Genomic DNA, 22,696 nt, shown 5'->3' with positions numbered 1-22,696 from the left:
TGCACAGCGCATGCCAAACCTGTGCTTAAGGTTTGGCATATATTGTGCCAGGGAGCCGTCAAAATGAGATGTGAACAACACCAAACAGCGCACTTGCGTTCCAATCTTTGGCCATTGCCAGTCAGGTGTGTTTCTCTTGATGCCTAGAGCTGTTTGTTCAAATGAACTGTTAGCACTGGTTCAACAACTTATAAGTCCCTAGCAGGGGAGTAATACCCTCATTGCTGTCCTCTTTCCTCGTGTGAACATTCATATGGAAGGAGGGTCCATTCTCCCCGCTCACAGAAGTGCCTCTGTTCTTGGTACAGAGGGTATGCCTACTTCCTCTGAGGGAATCTCTGGGATATGCGACTTCACTGAAAGCTGTCCTACTTAGGAAAAAAATACCATACTCCCTAATACTGTGTACGGCTATTCTTAAAACATGTATGAGCAGTACCATAGTAATATATTCATGTCTGTTTGATAGCCTCGAGGGCAGAGATGGCCAATGTGGTGCCCTCAGTCCTATCAGTCCCACCCAGCGTGGTCAATGGTCAAGGATGATGGAAACTGCAGTCCAGCAAGATCTGAAGGGCACCATAAGGAGAATTACTTGACACTATTTCGGCTATATTATTGTGATTGCATTCACAGGAGGCAATGGCTATTGTTTTCTCAGGTGTTTAGTTTAAGGTGCATTGTGCATGTTAACACTCCTGTCTCAGTGACGCCTATGCTGACTTGGTCATGTCGGCAGGATGGAAGATTGCAGGATCCCCAAGGACATGCTCTGCAGGGAGCTGGTTTCTGGCACCAGGCCCATTGGAGGACCAACTCTGTGTTACAAAGATGTCCGAAAATGTCATGTGAAGGCTGGCGACATCAACCATGCCATGTGGGAATGCCTTGCAGATATCGCAGTGCCTAGAGGCAGACAGTCAGGTCATGCATGCATAACAGTGACCAGAAGAGGAATGACCACTGGAAGGAGTGCAGAGATGCAGGAGTGCAGACACACCATGATACATCTGCAGCAGCAGAACCGGACACCTTCAGCTGCCCCAGCTGCAACAAAGCATGTCTCTCCCGTATTGGTCTCTGCAGCCACAACAGGCATTCCAACACTTTGACTTCACCTGCAAAGGCACATTCCTTCATTGTCCCCTGAGACAGACGGATGCCAACCCAGCTGTGCAACAAGACGTTTCAGGAGTATATCATGGCTGCTCAAACCATGCCTGTATTCCCACAACAACCTCGTTTTGAAGGCTTAGTTTTCCTTGACTTTGTTCCAGCATGTCTTTCCCTAGCACCAAGAATCAAACAAGTGCCTCTCATGTGATCACAACGCTATGCTGAATGAAGACGTCTACATATGAACTACTAATGTAGTTTCCACATCAGTAAAAATAAAAGCAACCCGCAGATAGTTTTGGCAGGAAATAAATTTGGTGAGAAAATAGGAGGAAAAACTCCAGGTGTTTGGGAAAAAAGGGTTTATTACAGGCCCCAAGCATTTCAGAATGATCCTTCCTCGAGGGTAGGTTTTAAGTAGCAAGTCTCACCAAGTTCATAAACCATTATAGCAACTAATTTACCAAATGAGTTACTGTAGTGGTTTATGTACTTGGTGAGAATTCCTACTTAGAACCTGCCCCCGAGGAAGGATCATTATGAAAGACGTAGAACCTGTAACATCCCCTTTTTCAAGCACCTGGGGTTTTTGTTCTCTTTTCCTCCTTTTCAGTGGTGTCTTCCTGGTGTACAGGTGGTTTTTCTATAATTTTTTGGGACCTGGACACATTTCTGTATTAAAGTTGAGTATGCAACAAGCCATCGTTAAAGTTGATGTCAGAGCAGATAGCGTTTCTAGAGGATAAACGACGATCTCTGTCCCCAACATGCCAAGACAGGATCAGCTTGACTGCTGTCGTACAAATGCCTAAATCCTACACTCAGTTAGGCATGTTTAAGCCCACTGAATATAATGAGCTTAAGCGTGCCTAAGATGGTGTTGGATCAGGGCCAATGACTCCAGGACAATGTCCGTATCCAAACTTGCTGAGTTTGTTGCACTTCTGCCATCTCGCCTTGCAGTTCTTCTGTCATCACAAGCAAGACCCTGAAGGGCTGGCAGAAATCTTGAGTCAGAAACAAAAGCCAGGCATTTTCCACCTAGTACCTCTTAGAAATTCCTTCTGTGTTGCTGGCATAAGCCATAGCCTGTTGGCTCTCTTGCTGCAAAATCTGCGAGCTAATAAAACACCTCGACAAGATTTTTCCACCTGTTCTAAACAAAAGATGGAAGAGCAGCCGTGCTGAGCACAACAGGTATCCATCCTTGATGTGGCTGCCCTATCAGTTTGTGCTTGTATAAACACAAACACACACGCTTCTTGGTGTCAGCATGTGTAAACATTGGAATTATGGCAGGACCTGCCTGCTTATCAAAAAAGCCCTTGAGGAGCTGTATGGATAGATTGGATATGCCTCCTGCATTGCATGCAATAGCTAACTATCATGACATATAGCACTACTGGTGTAATTAAGTAAATCTTCGTATGCTAAAGGGGTTGTTGCAACTGCAAGGAACTGGAGGAGTGATTTGGTTCTACCTCCAGTGCAGTCCATAGGTGAAAAAGGAGGAGGTCTAGTAGCCCCAAGGAGGAGCACTCCGAGCCTGAGACGAAACTGGTCGCTCATCACAGCATCTCGCATTGGGTGGCCTACCTTACTGAGAACACTTCTCTATTTGAAGAACTGATAGTCCTCTCTTTGAATGCATCCTCTGTCTGGAAGGCAGTCCTGCCCCAATCCATTTTAAAGAACTCTTAAGAGAGAGCAACAGGGCCCCGAAGAGTCATATCAGCAGTTAGGACACGAGCAGCAGACTGAGGTCATCTGGTCACAAACTCCTGCACTATGGTGAGATGCTGGTTTCTGTTTAGATTATGGTAATTAGTTCTGCGTTTGCATCAATAGAAACCAGCCTGTGGACATTGGATGTAAGTCATGCTCCGGTGATGCATTTTCTCTTTTCTGGCAATGCATAAATAAGTGGCCATCCTAAATCTCACAGTCAAGAGATCATCTGCTCTACATTGACTGTGTGTGAATTCCTCCGTGTTCATGGGAGTCACCAAAGACAATAAAAGAACCACACAACACACACCTTGGCAAACGATCTGATCAGGTGACCATATAAAGCGACCTTCACTCCTTTTAATTTCCCTAAGGAGCCTGCTTTCACAGGGAAAGTGTCTAGATTCCAAGAGGAATCAGCAGTGTGCATGTGAGCAAATGAATTATCCAGGGACAGAATAATTCATGCTGATGAACCCTGAGCACAGTGATAAATCATCATGCTTGAGGGCACAGATGGTAATTGACGGTCAAAGGCCCTCTATCCCATACAAAAACTCATGCTCAAACCAATTAGGGTCACTTCACAAATAACTTTAAAAAAAACACACAGAGAGACCTCATTGTCTGGAAACAAGTTTATACCTGTGTAAACTACTATGTGAGTTGCACATCTGTATGTCTTCTCTGGTTATATATTTTTGGAAGCCACATCGCTTTCCACATGTGCATAAATGTGCATAATTGTGCTTAGCTAAATTGTATTTAGTTATTTAGACTATTGCTATAGTTCTCCAGGGCAGTGCATATGGAGGTTCTGGGCTGCCCAGACAACAGAATCACCCCTCTTGGCTGCAGGAATTGCCGGAAGGAGGCATACAAAACATCCTTCTTCTCCCAGATGGGCTACCTTTCCAGGTTGATGAACCCCATCTGCCCCTCATTTCCCTCTACAGCACATGCAGTGACTGCCTTATTGACTGTTGGTCCCACTATTGGTCTCATCTGTACCACCCTCCATTATACAAGTGATCACAAGGTGGTTTCCAACATGATATGAAAACAGTATAAACAACAATTAAAGCACAATCAGCAATAGAACCAGTCATCATGAAACAGAGCAGCATCAAATAAGACATGGTCTTTGACAATCTCAATTAGTTTCCTCCAAAAGCCCAGGAGAATAGATAGTGTTTTATTTGGCAATGGAATGCCAACAAGAATGTCATCTTCCACAGGTGGGGCACCACAACAGTAGGCCTTGCCCCAGAAAGCTATGCTTACTGGAGGGACAATGAGCAGGGCCCCAGGATCTGGGCAAGCAGATGTGGGAGGAGGTGCTCTGACAAATAGCTGGGCCCCAGACCTTTTAAGTCTTTAAAAATTAACACTGACTTCTTAAATTGAGTCCAGTGCAGGCAACAAGTGCAGATCCCATAAAATGACTTCCTGCTGAAGCACCTGTCAAAGCAACAGCAATCTTCACTGGATGCAGTTTCTGGGCTGTCTTCAAGGGAAACCCCATGTAGGGCACATTACAGTTATCTAGTCCCTAGGTGCAAAGACTGTCCTGTACCAGAAATAACCAAAGCTAGTGCACCAGCTAGAGATGGTCAAAGAGACTCTTTGACAGCAAAACCACCTCTGCAGGAGTATCCTCAAACTAGGAATCCACTCCTTCAAGCCATACACCCAGTTTCTAAATATGAGAGCCACTCATTAACATGCCTCTATTTTGTTAGCAGACCTTGTAGCCTGGGTGAATTAGATTGGAATAATGATTTACAGTTTCTGGAGTTCAAAGGCTTTATTCATGCAGAAACTACTTACAGGGTATTGGGAGTTTAGCCCAACAACATTTGGAGGGGGCCACACTAGTCTGAATTCAGGATTAGGAATGTAATGTAATCTAAGTGTTAAACTAGGAGTTATATTTTCCTTGTGTGTGTTTTGTAGACCTTTTGCTTTCCTTTTGCTCCAGCATATTCCAGGTCTTCTTTTGTAAACAGCATCCTTATTTTGCAGTAAATTGGTTTCTTAAAATGCTTCATCTGAAGCGAGCAAGCTATTCCTAAGGGCCCTGAGTACTCAGATTGAATGAATCCTAAATACTTTGGATGGATCTCAAGGAGTTCAGTGTTTAAGGTGCATTCCTCATTTCATCTGTCAGGCACCTCTACTAATGGCAAAAGAGAAGCCTGATGGGCGGATTGACTGGATCAGAGTTCTGGCAGCCAGGTTTAATTGCATGGGCTTCAATGATCAAGGAAGCCACACTTTGGGTTCTGATTTCTCAAGAAAACATTGCAGGGTTCATAGTGTCATTTGCCTGTCAGAACAAGACCTGGGGCAGTTTATATATAAATTGCCACATAAGGGATCTTCGGTCTTGCCCCTAAAGATTTTGGGTCCAGTGTACATGTAGGTGCATGTGTGCGCCAGTCTGCCACCATTTCACATTATCTCTTCCAGGGTGGATTACAAAGTGAGAACAATTAAAAGAATAAAATCAATAATGCAACTAACCACAATAAAATTGCAGAGCTCTAAAAACATAAACCTGCAGCACGTAGCAGATAAAAGCCAAATGCAGCAGCGATGTTAAAAGGCATGGCTTATATTTGACTTGTGCCAAAAAGACATAAGAGTTGATGCCAGGGAAACAGTTGTGCCCACTGAGACTGGTAGGGCAGAAGGCAGGGCAGGCAACAGTAGGTGGAGCCAATGACAGGTGGAGCCAGCAAATTCTCATTTTGTCCCACTCCCTGCTGAGTTCTACAAGGGCAAACCTGAGACTGGAGGAAGAGGCTGGCAGTGCCCTGTTGGCTCTAATGAACCAGCCTCCACTACCAGGCAAGCACCACAACCGAGAAGGTCCTCTCTCTGTTAGTTCACCAGCAGACCCCACCTAATAATCACTGAAGGTGAGTCAGCCAGAAAAGAGCCATCAAATGTGATCTTAGCATGTGGGCAGATTGATGTGGTCCCCATATCCTAAGCCGTATAAATCTAGGTAAGAACCAGGATTCTGAAATTTGCTTGGAAATGCACCATCAGTCAGTGGAGTGGTTTTACAACTTCTGCAGGCCCTGTTGGTAACCTGACTATTGCATTCTGCACTAAGTGCCATTTCTAAGCAATCTTTAAAGGCATCCCCACATACAACACATTGCAGAAATCTAATGTGGAGGTTACCAGAGCAAGAAGAAACCGAGGCCAGACTAGGTGCATCCACCAAATATGTTAACATAGCCATCAATGTTCACAGTCCTTGCTCCACCACGTCTAAATTTCAACCAAGGGAGTGAGAACCGTGGGAGGAGATAGTGACAGAGCCAAGCATAACTGGAGGAAACGTGCAAGGGCGGTTGCACTTGCTTAGGGTTAGTTTTATTGGGAGACAAAAGCTAAAGGGATGAACTAACACTGGCTTCCCTCATACTAATGCCCTCCAGCCCCAGCCACTGACAGGAAATCTGAAGTTTGGGAAAGGCTGAGCTAATGACTTCTATGGAAGAGGAATGTTTTAAAGAGGGATTTGAATCCATGGTGTGTGGAGGGAGAGAGGGATTAAATAATTGGGTGCTGGGATAGGTGAACCAAAGCACTCCCATATGTTATAGAGTGTATGTAGGAAACCATGTGGGGCAGTTGGGGACTCTCTTGATGTCAGAGTCCCCCGTAATTATAACCACAAACCTAGAAGTGAACCTGTGAAGACCTAATTTTTTAAAAAAGAATACCCCTGATCATGAGTTTCTGGGCTGCTGTAGGTTGTTATTCTTACATTTTATAATCCTCTGTGATGCCTAGAAAAGTTACCGTATTTTTTGCTCTATAACACTCACTTTTTCCCTCCTAAAAAATAAGGGGAAATGTGTGTGCATCTTATGGAGCGAATGCAGGCTGCGCAGCTATCCCAGAAGCCAGAACAGCAAGAGGGATTGCTGCTTTCGCTGTGCAGCGATCCCTCTTGTTGTTCTGGCTTCTGAGATTCAGAATATTTTTTTCCCTTGTTTTCCTCCTCCAAAAACTAGGTGCGTCTTATGGTCTGGTGTGTCTTATAGAGCGAAAAATACGGTATTTTCTAGGGCGCCTCATAAATATATTGGACAAATGAATAAATTGCTCTTCCATTAGGCTTTGTTTTCTCCACAACTGATACGATAGAGCCTGATGGGAAAGGGTTAAGCAATTCTCTCTCTCTTTCTCTCTCCGCACTCCTTTGTCTCCTGATCACAGCCTCAGAGGCTCCTTTTCCTTTTTTTAAAAAAATAAATAAATCCAATCCATTAGGGGAAAGAGAAGTGCAACTTCATTTCATGTCTAGTTTGGTCCTTACAAGACTTGAGTCCCAGTGTGTAAAGTTAGGAACAACAAGAACAAATTATCTCCCACCCTATTGGGCTTCTTAATGAGCTATCGGTATTCAATGAATAGATCTTGGAATAATTTCCATAACGTGGTAGCATTGCACAATGTGTTTTTGTCACCAAAATGGGAAATAGAGTGTTAGGGCTTGTGTTAATAAAAACGGGCTAGAAAACAATACAGAAAATATCCGTATTGCTCTGTTCCAGCTCTGGCCATTAGCCTCACTCAAAACCTAGTGTTCCTGGATATGGATGTCTATTCCTGTCCACATCCAGTGGGGCCCAACTGAGCACTGCAGTAGATTTTAAAATATGCATCCAAATGTGGATCTGTGCCTGCATCAGCTGTATAGATGTGTCCCTGCTGTGCTATGTGGTTATATCTTGCTGGAGTATTTTGAGATGGTGCACAACTCAGCCGCTCTGCTTTAAAAAATGAAAGAAAAAGGGTGTAACAGAATTGGGAAAAGATCAGGCAAGAGCAATAAATATATATGCTCAAACCAAGAAGTGAAAGCTAAAGGATACCCCTTTTGTTTAGAATAGAGACAACTAAGCTTGTAGGAGATTTTGGTGACATACAACATTATGCATGGAACTGAGTGGTTTCCTTTTTCATTTAACATCTATCCACCAGATATGGTGACAGGCAATTGTATAATTGGTTAAAAAGGGGCCAAGACAGAGTTGTGGAAGATGGTATCAGCAGCTGTTAACTACGATGGTTAGGCCACTCATTTTGTTGCAGATGCTGACCCTAAGCATTAGGCTGTCAGAAGCTGCCATTGATTGATAAGGACTTAACAATTCTGTTAGTATCCTTTGCTGTCAGGGGTGCCAGCTGGGTTCTCTGGAACCAGTACACTGAATGTGGATTGGGCCCTCTGACCCACTCACAAACGAGGACACAAAAGATTTGCATAACATTTGCATGTGCTGTGTCATATGCAAATTTGTATTCTCTTTTGCAGGTGAGTGGAGGGTCCAAAAATAAATCAGTGGCCATGCACATAATAAAATGTCTTGACAAGCAGAATGAGGATAGGGGAGGCTTTCCCCCATAATTATATTCCCATAGTAGAAAAGTCTTAAGCTGTTGAATTTCTGCCTGCCACACAGCTGTTAAGGTCACAAGACTTTCCCCCAATGCCAACCCAAAGCCTAGGCTGCAGTTCTGTAACCACTTACCTGGAAGCAAGCCCCACCTAACATGAAGCTTCTGTGTAGACATGTATGTTAACTGCACAGTGAATTCTTAATGGATGTCTGTAAGTCCTGCACAGCAGGAAATATGCCTAAGCCTCTATGCAAAGTTTTCACATTTTGCATTTGCTATTGGAAAGGGCTATTATTTTAACACCCTCACCAACCTATTGTGCAGTAGTATTTGCAGATAGTAACTTACAGGGAGTGCTTGATCTCAGACGAACCCATCGCAGGAAAGATGCATCCTGGTTGCTAAGGGGAGAAGAAGGGCAAACTATGGAGATATCATGGACTACTTGAATATAAGAATGAAACAGGAAAAGTGCACTAACGGGAGGGGGAAACAGTAGCTTTTGAGGATCTCAAGAATTCCTATGGCCTGCTGTCCAAACAACTCACTTGTCAATCACAGTTCTGACTTCACTCATTGGCTAAAACCATTGACTGGCAGGAGCAGCCAAGCTGGCTTATGTCACAAGAATTGTTTAGAAGGTTACCTGTACATTTTGCTTCATAACTTTCTTTCTAGGAGAGCTAGAGAATTGCCTTTAAAAAAAGAAAGCTCAGAGTCTTACCTTCCTGTTGGCTGAGAGTCCAGTATATCAGTACGCCTTGTGCCAGATTATTGGCAACCCTATTTTCTGGCATGTTAGAGATAAAAATGAGGCTAGAGAGACCATTAGCCTGACACAGTAAGTGTGTGTGTATTCCAGCAATAATTATTCATAAATGGTGCAAGAGAAGACTCAGCCTGAACACTTCACTTTTGCCCAGGTATTTCAGTCTGTCAGTTGACTGGCAAAATGCAAGAATTTAGGGAATCTTGTTATTTGCATTCTGATTTCTAAGCTCCCTCCCTTCATATTGGCATCAAATCTTCTAGCTTTCATCCAGAACAATGATGATTTTAACCAAGCTGCATGTTGATTCTGCTCTCTGATCAAGGTTAGACAGCAGAGCACACATTGTGTACATACTTGCGCATTCTGTGGAATCCTAGTAAAAATAAAAACATACAGCTCTCATTGACACACATTGCAGTGACCCTGATGTCAGTGTCCCTATTCTGTTGACAGGTAACAACTAAGAGCTAAGCTCTGGCCTGCTTGTTTTCCTCTTGCTCCCTTGTATTGCCCAGTGAAATCCAGCAAGGATGGAAAGCACAGCTTGAGGAAACCCAGTACTCTGTGGATGACAACTGTTGGTGGTTGATTCTGTGATCTGCCTTTACTTTGAAGCCTTATCTCCTTGCTAAAGGCTTGATGACCTGCATCCAATTTAAGACCTACATGCCAGGTAGATAAAGGGTTACACCTTAGCCGTGGCTCTAAGCTGTGTGAGGATAATTTATCAGCTGGCAAGTGCATTGGCTTATATTGATCCATGCACAGCCCCGTGCAAATAGAGTCAGAAGGAGCGAGAATTAGTCCCAGCATGATGGTGACATTACTGTTTCTATTACAGAGCAACCCTGTTTGTGCTCAGGGCCCTGCTGTGCTAGGCAGTGAGCAAATGAAGAACCAAAGGTAGTCTCTGCCCCAAAGTTCTCCCAATCCAGGTAGTCGAGGACAAAAACACCTTCTTAGGGTCACCATGTTTCCACTGTGGCAGAGAATGGAGAGAGGTTAGAGTTTTTCAGCAACATGGACATCTCTCTGAACTGGGTGTTTGTGTGGTTATCTCTTGGAGAGACAGTCCAATTAGTTCCTGGTGCAGACTATCCCAAATGCCATTCTGAATCTGTCTTTCCCCCCTCAGCTAAGCTTCTGTGAATATTCCCCTCAATAGTTTTTATATAAAATTACCGTATTTTTCGCTCTATAAGACGCACCAGACCACAAGACGCACCTAGTTTTTGGAGGAGGAAAACAAGAAAAAAAATATTCTGAATCTCAGAAGCCAGAACAGCAAGAGGGATCGCTGCACAGTGAAAGCAGCAATCCCTCTTGCTGTTCTGCCTTCTGGGATAGCTGCGCAGCCTGCATTCGCTCCATAAGACGCACACACATTTCCCCTTACTTTTTAGGAGGGAAAAAGTGAGTCTTATAGAGCAAAAAATACGGTATATTCAAATATTTTCAAATGTGGATTTTAGGTTCCTTTCTGCCCCCCTCCTCGGTTGTCACATTTCTTTCTATTCCCTTCTGTGCTTTGTGCTTCTCAATTACAATTTGTAAATACTGAATCTGGTAGGAGCCTGCCTTAATTGCTTATTTCAGGGATGAGGAACCTGAGGCCCTCCAGATGTTAGAGGGCCTCCATTGGTTTGGTATGGCCAATGGTCAGGGATGGTGGGACTTGTGGTCCAGCAACTAGAGAACCACAGATCCCTTGCTCCTGTCTTACTGTTCTGAAGCCACAATACTCTTCAATATTCAGGAAGCACCCATATTGTTCCTAGATCTGTCCCCAAACACATTTTGTTAAAATTGGCTCTAGGGCACGACCTGCTTTCAGGGAATGAATGAAGGGCTGGGGGCGGGATGAGATACTTTTCTAGTAATCACTCTACTTTGAGATAAAAAGGCAGCTTTATATCTCTCCATCAGGTGAGAGGCACATGTCCCATCTGTGAGACTCTGGGGACAATCCAGGGTCCCAATGTGGGGGAGACAAAACTGTAATCAAGTGAGAGGAAATATAGAGAAGTTGCCAAAAATGATTAAAGGGTTTTAGAGGATTTAAATAAGTGTGATTAAAAGAGCTCAGTTTGTCTAGAGCAGGAAGACTGGATATGCAGAGAGACAGCCTGGGATCATTGTAGTATGCAAACTTAACAGGTGAGTAGATGAATGGGGTTTTTTAATTTCTTTTTTCTTTTGCATAGAAAGGGTGGAGAATGTATCATGTGATGTGGGGAAAACAACACTAAGAACCTGCCCTGCCCTGAAGGGACTCTATAGGCATACAAAATGTCACTACTCTTGTGGGAGGGGAAGAAGGAGAGAGCATCTGCAGCCACTGCTCATTTGCATAGGCTCATCTATTTAAATATAGACAGCGGCTGTATTTTCTCCACAGCCATCCGCAACAATGCCATGGTGACTTCCCCTCCTTGTTCTGCCAAGTGCCCCTTCCTAATGGATAACACAGGGCTGAGACAAGCTTTAGAGTTTGTTTGCCCTTTTGTCTGAATCATCAAACTATCGCTTATCCTTTCCTTGCTGCAAACCAGGATCAACCCCTGATTTCCAATCCTGGTTTGCAGGGCAAGTTCAATTTGCTGGTTTGGACAAAATGGCAGACTATAAGAACATAAAAAAGTGTGTGTGTACTTCAACCACAGAACCTTACATTTGTCCCTATTAAAATTCATTTTGTTAGTTTGGGCCCAGTTCTCCAATCTGTTTAGGTCATCTTGAATCCCGATTCTGTCTTCTGCGGCATAAGCTACTGTTCCCAGTTTGATGTCATTTGCAAATTTGATATGCAAATCCTGCCCAACTAAGAAGTTGGGGCTGAGTACATGCCTGCCCCACAGTTTTATCCTCATAGCTAAGTGGAGATGCAAGCTTAGGCTTCCTTAGTCCTCATCCCAGCGTTCTACCCACTGGAGTCATTATGTGAGCTTAGTTCAGAATGAGGTTGCCTGAAAATCATGGGTTCAGGTTGTGACATGTGTCCTGACTCTCTGCCTCACAGCTGAAATTATTTCATATATCCTTTAGGCTGAACATTCTCCAGCTACTCCCATGGCCTGGGAGCTTTTCTGTTACTCTTGAAAAGCAAAGAACAAATTTGTGCTGACCATCAATGTTATCCTTTATTGCAATGTTCTGCTATTTGGAAATACAGCTTTGTCTTAATCCTAATTTTGTTGTCAATCACCCTATTCTTGTGCTGAAGCGTGTATCTCCCTTTGCTTGGGGGGGGGAGATTCCCCCTCCCGACCCCACAATTATCTTGCCACCTACACTATGGATAAAGCACTGCTGTTGCCGAAACAATAGCACTTGGGTTGGTGCTGGCCAACCCAGTGATGTGCTGGGCAGGAGGCAAGAGTCAGGTAGAGGCTTTCGCTGGGAGAGTAGCCAGTGCTCTTTCTGGCAAGAGATGATGCAAGATGGCCATGGAGTCAGGGGGAGGCCACAGTCACAGTGTGCAGGACTGCGGACTGGCTAAGAGCATCCAGGCTGGTCATGGGCACTGACAGCAGCTGGTGCAGAGCACTGCTACCCAGTCGGCAGCTATTTACATTTTTAAAATAGTTTTAAATAATGAATGAATGAATGAGTAAGTGAAGCATGTGGAGTGCTGCCCCACCCCTGCAGCCTTGCACCTCGCACGTGATGGTGGGTCCTTGCAAGTCGCAGTGGCCTCTTACCTCCCAGCACACCTCTGCACCAGCTGCTGTTGGCAGCAGTAAGTATAAAATGTGGGGGTTTCAATCATCTTGAAAGGCCCCTGGTGTCATTTCGGAAAGTGGCCTCAGATGCTGAATGGCGAGGTGAATTGAATGAGCTGCAAGCTGAGGAAATAGCCATGTATTGCAGCAAGAATACACCCTCCGTACTGTACCAGTTTCTCCTGTTTCTCTTCCGCAGCTGGAAAGGGAATGCAGAAACCCTGAGTTCTGTGCCAGCTGTCTGTCCATGAGGGCTCTGTATTTCCTCCTAATAAAAACTGTGATTCTCCTTATGCAAAGCACAGGACACACCGAGGGGGAAGCAGCTTAATGCCAGGAGTTGCCAGGGCACCTTTGTATTTGGAAGAGGAATCCAGACTTCTGAATGCCAATAAATCCAGTGGAGCTGGCCTCAGCGTTCCAGAGGACTGTCTTTCCCCCCCTTTTTTTCTTTTTGCAGCTCTTTGCTCTGGCCATTGTGAGTTGCTGTTATTCTAAAGTAGACTATAAGGGGGAGGTGGGACTTGACAGAATGGGGAAAATATTGTCCCCCTGTCAAATGACTTTAAGGGTGCTTAATAATTAGTTTGTTGTATCTTTCCCCATTTTCCCCAAATTAGAAACGTAATGCAGCCATTTGAAGAATCAAATATGACAGCTGAGTTAACTTGCTGCTTCTAAGCATAGTCCTAAAACAATGCTAGCCATAGAACCACAATGTATCAGTGCTTTTATGGTAGCAGGTTGATATTTAAAACATGAATATCCCCTACTGCCAGGTTTTGCTTTCAAAATGGAGCCATTCTGTGCACAAAATAGTTTCCAGCTTGAATAAATAGGTTGAAAGTAGGACTTTGATCAGTTTATTCCACAACCAATGTGCAGTGGTAGTTCATTTGATACACAGAACACAACTATCTTCCTACTGGGAAGCACCTTTCTTTCAAGGATAATACATTTAATTGGAGCTCCATTTGCAGGGAAACCAAAATGCTTGTTTACAAAACTATTGTACTACCAACCTTACTGTATGCTTGTGAAACATGGACCACTTATAAACGCCATATCCAACTCCTCAAAAGATTCCATTAATGGTGTCTCTGAAAAAAATTTTATATATCACTTGGGAAGACAGGCGAACAAATGTCAGTGTACTGGAAGAAGCAAAAATCACTAGCGTCGAAGCAATGATTCTTCACCGTCAACTTCATTGGACTGGTCATGTTTTTCAGATGCCTGATTATCGTCTTCCAAAGCAACTACTCTATTCCAGACTTAATGCTGGTGGTCAACAAAAGAGGTTTAAAGACTCCCTCAAGGCAAATCTTTAAAATTGTAGTATAAACACCAACAATTGGGAAACACTGACCTGCGAGCGCTCCAACTGGAGAACAGCCTTTACCAAAGCTGACATGGACTTTGAAGAAGCACAAACTCAGGATGAAAGGGAGAAACAAGCTAAGAGGAAGGTAAACCCTCACCATGATCAACTCCCACCCGGAAACCTATGTCCCCACTGTGGAAGGACCATGGATCAAGAATTGGCACCCACAGTCACTTATGGACTCACTGTTGTGACCGTGTTCATGGAAGACAATCATGGAATGACAATCTATGAGTGATTGCCAAAAAAGAAAGAAGATTTTCTTGCAGCTCCAAAGTTGCTGGGGAAATGCAGTTCTTTACTTGGGTTGTGGGTCACTGCCGCAGTTTGGAGCAATGAAATATGATTGTACCTATGGCTAGCGCATGTGATATTTATCTCCTGCTTTTCTTCCATGATGGAATACATCAAGGCAGTGTGCACAGGCACCAAAGTACTGAACAGTTTCAAGAGCTGCTTAGCTTCAGCAAGGTAACTGTATCACGAGCCTTGGGATCTACTCCCGATAAGCAGCACAACTCAGCTCCCCCACATTGACTGCACCACATTGTGACTCTAGCATGGCCTGCATAGGAGATTTTTCATTAAAATGGAAATTGATTGGCCTCAAGGCAAAGTGTGGAGAAGTCACCCAGCATTATCACCACCTTTTATTTAGACACGTGTGCAATTGACCTAACAGGTGATCAGCGGTAGGCTCGTGACTAGATTGCAGAGGCACCAAGTCATATAGAATTACAGTGCTGGAAGAAGCTGGGGAGGACATCTACTCCAACCCATTGCTCAGCACAGGACCTGCAGTGCAGGGAGCTGCTACAGTATCCATGACAGGTGGCTGTCCAGCCTCTGCTTAAATACCCCCACTGAAGTTAGGATGGATAAGGGATGTAAAAAGAGAGGATGCTAATCCTGTGTGGAAATAGGTATTGGGCTAGACAGGTGCTCCAAACATGGTAGCTGAGGTTAAGCTGCCAACCAAGCTGGAGAGAGAGGCCAACTGAATTCCTGTTCTGGGACCCTTTGCTGCCTACAGAACTGCCTAAGAACTTGAGACTTGAAAGCAAAGAGGTCTCTTCACATGCTGCTGCCTTTTCAGTCATGCTTAGGAACATAAGCCCCTGCCTTTTAAAATATTTGCCCATCTAGGCCAGTGTTGTCTGCTTTGAACGGCAGCAGCTCTCAGGGGTTCCGGTCAAAGGCCTTTTTGATCATCTGCTACCTAGTCCTCTTTACTTTGTTCTTTGCCTGGGATTGGGACCTTCTATGTGCAAAGCATGTGCTCTGTTAGTGAGCTACGCTTTCCCCCTTTCCTCCCAGGGACTTTGCAAGGGCTGTATCATGCAAAGCAAATGGCTTAAGCCTGCTGTCTGCAAGATGGGGAGAGAGAAGGCTTCCCTAACGGTCATGCAGCAATAAACAGGCATCGCATCTGTGGGTCCATCTTCCTACCGAGCCTTTTTCTGCTTTCTCCATCCAGACCCTACTCATCTTCCAAAGCTGAGAATTAAAGGCCCATTGTTTTTGTTCCAACTCCAGTGTTCAGTCACTGGATCACACTGCGCCAGCTACAGACACGCTACAAATGCCCTTTTGCTTCCCTTGTGTAATAATCTCTTCCAGGCCTACATCTGGCTGCTGTCTCACCCTGGTGTACATTACAGAGATATGTACATCGCCGCCCTCTTGGGGGTAATGCAATAATTTGGCAGTTTTAGATGTAATTAGGCAGTTTCTTAAGAAGCGGCGTCTTTTCCCAAGAGAGAAAGAGTGAGAGAGCAGCCTTGTGGAGAGATGATAAATCCATAATTAGGGAGGGTTTTTGAAGTGTCTTTAATGCACACAGCCCTGCCTGGGGAAGCGTACTCCTGGCCCTGCTTCACAAAGCCCAGAGCAAACAAGGTGAAGTGCTGCAGGACAAAGACATGGGACCCTGCTGAGGCTGGAGTTGGACAGCATTCTCTCAATAGTGGGAAGGGGCAGCATGGGGGCAGCTTTCAGCCTGCTTGTTAAATCTCGAGCTTAAGCTGGGATTCTTTGGGTCAGTTTGCATGGTGAAGCAGGAAATTAACATGAAAGGCTCTGCAGGGGATAATCTCTCCCATCAGTTTGTGCTGACACAATTGCTGGGGAGTATTGTGTTGCAAGAAGCAAGGGAATGATGATGTGAGGTAGGGAAAAAGGGGACCAGGCCTGAGAGAGGCACGAACCAGATGCAGCTGCAGGTATTTTCCTTATTGATTGTATATTCAAATGGGAGCGAACAAAAAAGTTTATAAAGTGCTCTGCACTTTAATAAAAGTGCTGCACAAATTGTGGCCATCATGATGATCAATAATACTTCTTTCCAGAGTAGTAAATTGGGTAAGTGCTAACTCCACATGGTACATGGTCATAAGAATGCTAACAGTTATTGAATACTGATGACAATCAGAGTCACTGGTTGGTTGTGGACATGCTCCCTTACAGGAATAAATACCAGTAAGCATGGTTACATGGTGCTCTTCTGTCAACACTGATAGTATGTGAACCAATTTGGTCACAGAAACACTCTTGTACGCCATGCAGCTAACCTTTTTTTAGCCCGAGGGCCACATTCATCCTTGACCAAACCTCCTGGAGGCTTGGTTGGTGTGGCCCCCTCACACCTCATATGTAGTTCTTCTCTGCATACCAGAGTTCTGTGTCCACTTTAATTGTCTCCCCCTTTTTTTTGCCACTGCCAAAATTTGTGCAGAAGTTAGCCAACTCTGCCATACAAGTTATAACTATTGTGCCTACAATCCTGATAAGAAGGTAGCCCCTCCGATGGTGTATTACCAGTCTTACAGAGTAAAAAATATATATGAGTATATGAGGCCTCAGTCAAAAGACTGCTATGCTTAGGGAAACAGGGAGAGTGGTGGGCACTCTCATCCATTGCATAATTTTAAAAAGATGTAGTCTCCTGTGGGCAAGGTTTAGTAGAATACACTGTGCTGCAAAACTTTAGCTTGAGCTTCTGTGTTGTATATTTTGCACAATTTTTGTTGTTGTTGTTAATGAATGCTTGTTTTTGTATGGTCCTGCCTCCTTGAGCCTCAGTTGTGCCCCTTCATAGCAGGCTTTCTCAGGCTGGAGACCCATTTGCAGGTTTATTAGTCCAAAATGTTATTAGTCACTGCAATGGAGTATGGAAGGTGCCACTGAAGTGGGGATTATTTCTGCATCAGCCGTTGTTCTGCCTGCATCCCATATTAAATTTGGGCAGTGTAGGGAACGTGGAGAGAATGGCTCTTGTTCAGGACACAGTGTTCCCTGGCTGTGATATATATGGTCCTATTTCACCCCATCTCTTGTCCTGCTCTGAGCTAAGCCATACTCTTTTATTCTATGAGGAAATTTACAACTGCTTGCTCATGTTGTGCCCTCAGCTTCCATGGGGAATCACTGTCTTGTTGCCAGAGACCCAGGCAAGGAAGCCAAGAGTGGGACAGCTGTATCTCTCTTCCCTCTGTGCAGTAGCTGTCAGCATCCCCTTCCAAGTTGGGGAAACTTGCAGGAGTCAAAATGCTCAGGAGGAAACACGCTCCTGCTGTGATTGCAAGCACCCATCTGCCGCACTAGGCAGAATTCAACAGCAGGGGGCATGGGAGGCAGGGACCACTGGAAACAGCACTTTTATTTTATGTTTTCTTGTTCCCTTGCATTTCATTAAAAATACAGAGTCCTTCATTGTGGCTCCCTCTGGAAAAGTGACATGCTTTTTCATATCACGTATGCAGAACACAAAACACAGAGGGTGTGTGCAAACAACTTGGGATGGGCCGGGCCTGGTGTAAAGACCCTGGGAGTCCTGACAGCTCCTATCCCCACTTCTCTAAAATCTGGTTCCCAAGCCTTTTCCCTGACACTCCCACAAGATGTCATTCCTCTTTCAGGTCAAGCTGTGCAAACCAAAAATTCCTGTACAAGGCAGTGGATATTTTTCTTAGCTTGGCAATACAGTGTACACATTCCCATTATGAGTGGACATTTCCTTGTCCTTAACCTACAAATGAAATTGGCATTGTGGGTCAGAGCACAGGGGGTGGGCCAGAAGATGGAGAAGCTATTGTGTTTAATTCAGCAAAGGCCCCATTGTAGCTCAGCTGGGGGGCGAGTAGCAGCTGTCAGAGCATCTGTCTGCCAGCAGGGGCCTGTTATCAGGCTTGGCTATGGGGATTATGGCTGGGGAGTGGGTTGTTGTTTCTTCTGTGTCAAAAATACTTAATCCCATGTTTACACCCTTCTTTTGGTGAATAGAGACTACAGGGCAGCCCAATAATGGAGCAAAACATCTCTCTATATGCCATTCCCCCCAGAGCTGGAACACGCCTGGTTCCTGCCCTCTGTTATCACCACACATTAAATTTCAGATCCCAGGGGTATGGGGCAGGAGAAATATATGAGCCTTGGGTAGGCACTGATCAAGTGTCACTTTAATATTTCCCTTTGACTGAAACAGCACCAGAAAGGCCTTCTGGCTGTGGGCACACTGGATTCCAGGCCCGTTTCCATGGCAACATAGGTAGCCTAGTGGCCAGAGCAATATCCACCTCACATGAGATTTAGACTCACAGCCTTTGATGAAAGAGGACCACTGTTCAGTATTCATGCAAGAAAGTGTGAGCTGGGACTTCTGATTTCTGTCCCCAATTTATTAGCGTGGAGGGTGATGAACATTTCTTCCTTTATTTCAGTATGACCTCAGTACTTCCAAGGATAATGCATGCTAGGCTCACTCTATACTCAGTGCTCTCCAGTGCTGACTTATCCCACTGGGTTATGTGCTAGTTATGAGGGGAAAGATAACCGTGCATAGTAAGTTTCAAGCCTTTGCTGCCATTGCCTGTTACTGAATTCTATATTGAGATTGGGCCTGCAGAACATAAGGCCGCAAGGCCAGAATGTGACCCTGGGGGAGATTCCAAAGGCCTGTTTGAGGCCTATGGAAGCAACCATGGCCTATGCAGGCCCACCACTGGTGGTGATGGGAGAATGCACAGATCATATTTTGTGTTGCTGTTCTCCTCCCTGGATTCAGAGCCACATGTTGGAATTGGTACCACTTTTTCCATCATGTTGCAGTCATGCATGGCTCAGCCTGCCTGCGTCTGATGTTCCCTCAGTGTGTGAATTGCTAGCAGTATATATTGTTATAACAAAACTCAACAAGCAGTAGAAAAGTAGAGGAAGTTAACAGAAACACAACAACAGATGCTCAGTGAAGAAAGGAGTTACAGATATGGTGCAGAATGTGTACTTTGGGATGCAGGGAGCAAAAAGGGGGATTTCAACCTTCCAAAAATTATCTGGAGTCACAGGTGAGGTAGCAACCATGGAATATACCAAATTATTCAGGACGGTAGGATCCCAGACAGACTGAGGGGGTGGACAATCTAAAAGGATGTCTCTAAACTGGGTGGATGGACATTGGCATGTAACACTGAATGTAAGTTAATGAAAAGTTATGCACAATGGGATTAAAAAAAATCCTAGTCCTTTACAACACATGAACTAACTGTGACTTTGCAGGAAAGAGAAACATAAACTTAAGCTGCACCAGTTGTGAAAAAGGCAAATTCCATATTGGAAATTACAAGGAAAAGAGACTGAAAATAAAATAGCAAGTATCATAATATCTAAATCTGTGTGTGGTACTGTCAAACTTGAAATACTGTGCTTACTTCTGGTCATTCGTCTCAAACAAAGATAATGGAACTGAAAATGAAAAGCCAAATGACCAAGGGATCAGAACCTCTTTCCTATGATAGCTCAAGTGTCTGGGGTTGTTTGTTTTTTTTCCGTTTAGAAAAAAGAAAAAAGATGACGAAGGGGGACCTTATAGAAGTTCAGAAAATTATGGTGTGGCGAAAGTAATAGGTTTCCACATCATAGTTGAATTTGGGAGTCACCCAATGAAATTGATTGGCGGGAGATTCAGAACAGATAAAAGGAAGTGTTTGTTCAATTAACCTGTGAGGTTCACGGCCACAAGTTGTGATGGATGCCATTATCTTAGATAGCTTTAAAAATAATTTAGAGATAGTTCATGGAGGATGATAGAAGCCTCCCCCCCCAAAAAAAAGTGATTTAAAAATGGGTACTGTGATTTCTGAGTTTGGACCCATCACACCAAAAATCAGGCGAACTCATGCCCAAGTCACATTTTGGTCCACCATCTTGATTCAAAATGGCACCCTGCATCCAAACTATGATGAAGACAGCTGCTCTCATCTTGGGAACCCTCATGCCAAGTTTGGCGATTATATCTCAAGAGGTGTCCAAACACATAAGATAAACAAACAAACAGGTAGACAAACCATTTTCTAAAATCTAGAATAGATGAACAACAGTTATAATGTAAGTCTCTTTGGGTCACCTTTGTGAGGAAAGTGACTAACAAATTGCAATAGAAGAAATAATGAAGCTTCTGCACACAGAAGTGTATCTCCATATTCCATGGAGGGGGGTGGGGGGGGGGAACGCTTCCTGGAAGCACTGTTGTTTTGTCCAGGGAGGCAAATTTTCAGAAGGAGTGCAGAGAGACGGTTGAGGAACAAGAGGACTGAGCATAGCTTTGAGAGGGAGCGGCAGAGAGACAGACAAGCAGACAGAGACAAAGTCATGTTAGAGGAAAAAGAAAGCACTGTTGGGCACAAAAAGAAGGGCTGCAGTGTTCCAAGAGAAAACAAGTTGACAGAGAATAGGTTTGGAAAACACTGTGTTAAAATAAGTAACAAAAATGCCTTTTTGTTAACGAGGCAGTGTTATTTTCCTGAACTAATAAGAATGTAAGTGTAGCTGTCAGGGTGATTTGAATTGTGTTCCCCACTTTAAACACTGCCCTGATGGGCCTAGTGGCCATTAACCTCCTCCTGCCCTGGCTCCAATGATTACTCATTGGGTCCAGTGTTTTAGGCCCGGATGGGGAACCTCAGCCCCCCTCTAGCCAGTCCTCTGAACTCTCCTGAAGCCATACCTCCTTCCCAAGGCATACCCCCTCTAGATAGGCCACCCCTCTCGTGTTGCAATCATAAACTTCCATTGGTTCTTTACTGTTCCTGTGCAGCTCTTTGCATGTTCGCTCCAAGTATTTGTGCTTCCCCTTCTTGGACTGAAAGGGTTGTACTGTGTGTAGACTTGTGTAACCTTTGCAGCAAGGCTGGCTTTAATACAAAGTTTTTGAAGCCATCACTTTGGAAAATTCCAGAAAGGGCATCATATTTCTGTCTCCATCTCTCTGTTGTTGTGGTTTAAATGAGCCCCAGTTCATAGTGGACGTCATTGTTGCTCGTGTGGGAAAGTGTACATGGCGTTGCAGACATTGCAAGCACAGAGAGGCAGGCTGAAGCTGCAGGGTAAATGGGGCTTTGAGAAAAGTAGGGTAGGATTAGAGTGGAGGATGCCTTCACATGTATGTGGTTGGGAGCCATTTCAGCAAGGGCACTGAGAAAGATGCACCACCAAAGTGGTTGTACTTTTCATGCATGATGAAACAGCTGCTACTATGCTGCAGTCAGTGTGTGTGTGTGTGTGTGTGTGTGTGTGTGTGTGTTTACCAGCTCCTAAATTTAGTGGGGGTAAGGGGAGTACCTGAACAGAGCCTGGGTATGGAGGACTCTGGGTTTTAAGGTACAGCGCAGAACAGGAATAGGGACACAGCTTTGGGCATGTCTGTTTTGCAGCTCCTGTTGCATGCCGAAAATGAACCTATTTACCCTGGCCTTTGACAGTTAAAAGTATTTTGTTTTGTGGGACCCACCTCTTTTGGTTTTGGCTGGAACAGTTTTACTTGGTTGCAATTCTTTTCATAGAAAAAAACTTTTGTTTTTATAAATGTATATTCTGTTGTCTCCTGTTCTGGGGCCTTACAGTGAAAGGCAGATAATAACTGATATATAAATAATTCCCTTCCTTTAAAATTTAAATGATTTATACTTTTTGAGGGAAGTGGCAACTTCATCACCTTATGCCCCTTTCTGTTGGAACCCCCTCTTCTAGAGAAAAGGCTTCCATGATTGTATGGGCATAAGTAGATATGTTGAGCTGTAGGGGCTTCATAGGAAATACACTGAGTGGTGGTGGGCTGATTGGGACAACGACGTATGGGTCCTACAGCAGGGAAGACAATGCAGAAGAGTTGTGACTTTTACTTGGGGCAAAGTAAGGGCAGAGGGTAAACACTGCTTCTGCTGCTAACCAGACTCAAGACTCCTCTTCTTTCTTCCACCAGGCCTGCTGTTGTGTCCTCCACTCTGGGATGACCAGAGTGGCTCCAGGTTGCTGACAGCTCCAGCATCGAGTGCAGCATGGCCCGGCTCATCCATGCCCTCTGGAGTCTCTGCATCACCACTGTCCTTGTCACCTCAGCCACCCAAGGTAAGAGGAGTTCAAGAGAGGCAGCCCTTGGAAGGCAAGACTTCTTCCTGAGTGAGTCCAGGTCTTGTGATTAATTGAGTCATAAGCTTTTGTCTTGCTGCCACAGCAAGGCCAGGAGAAAACAAAACGAAACTCTCATTTGAT

The 22,696-nt window shown here is 44.5% G+C and overlaps 1 protein-coding gene across 5 annotated transcripts in view; it reads left to right on the top strand.

Moving 5' to 3' along the window:
- The window catches only part of ADGRL1 (adhesion G protein-coupled receptor L1), a 135,546-nt gene that overhangs the window by 41,289 nt on the left and 71,561 nt on the right, over positions 1-22,696 (top strand). For all 5 annotated transcript variants that reach the window (XM_080996012.1, XM_080996009.1, XM_080996011.1 and 2 more), the window contains exon 2: positions 22,407-22,552. In XM_080996012.1, coding sequence (XP_080852138.1) covers positions 22,483-22,552 — 70 coding nt within the window. In that variant the 5' untranslated portion in view covers positions 22,407-22,482. The remainder of the gene's footprint in view (positions 1-22,406; positions 22,553-22,696) is intronic.

Source organism: Podarcis pityusensis (genome assembly GCF_964106645.2).
Source record: "Podarcis pityusensis genome assembly, chromosome: 2".
In the NCBI taxonomy this organism is placed as follows: domain Eukaryota; kingdom Metazoa; phylum Chordata; class Lepidosauria; order Squamata; family Lacertidae; genus Podarcis; species Podarcis pityusensis.
Note: the sequence above shows the minus strand (reverse complement) of the source record. Positions and strands in the feature narration are given on the sequence as shown.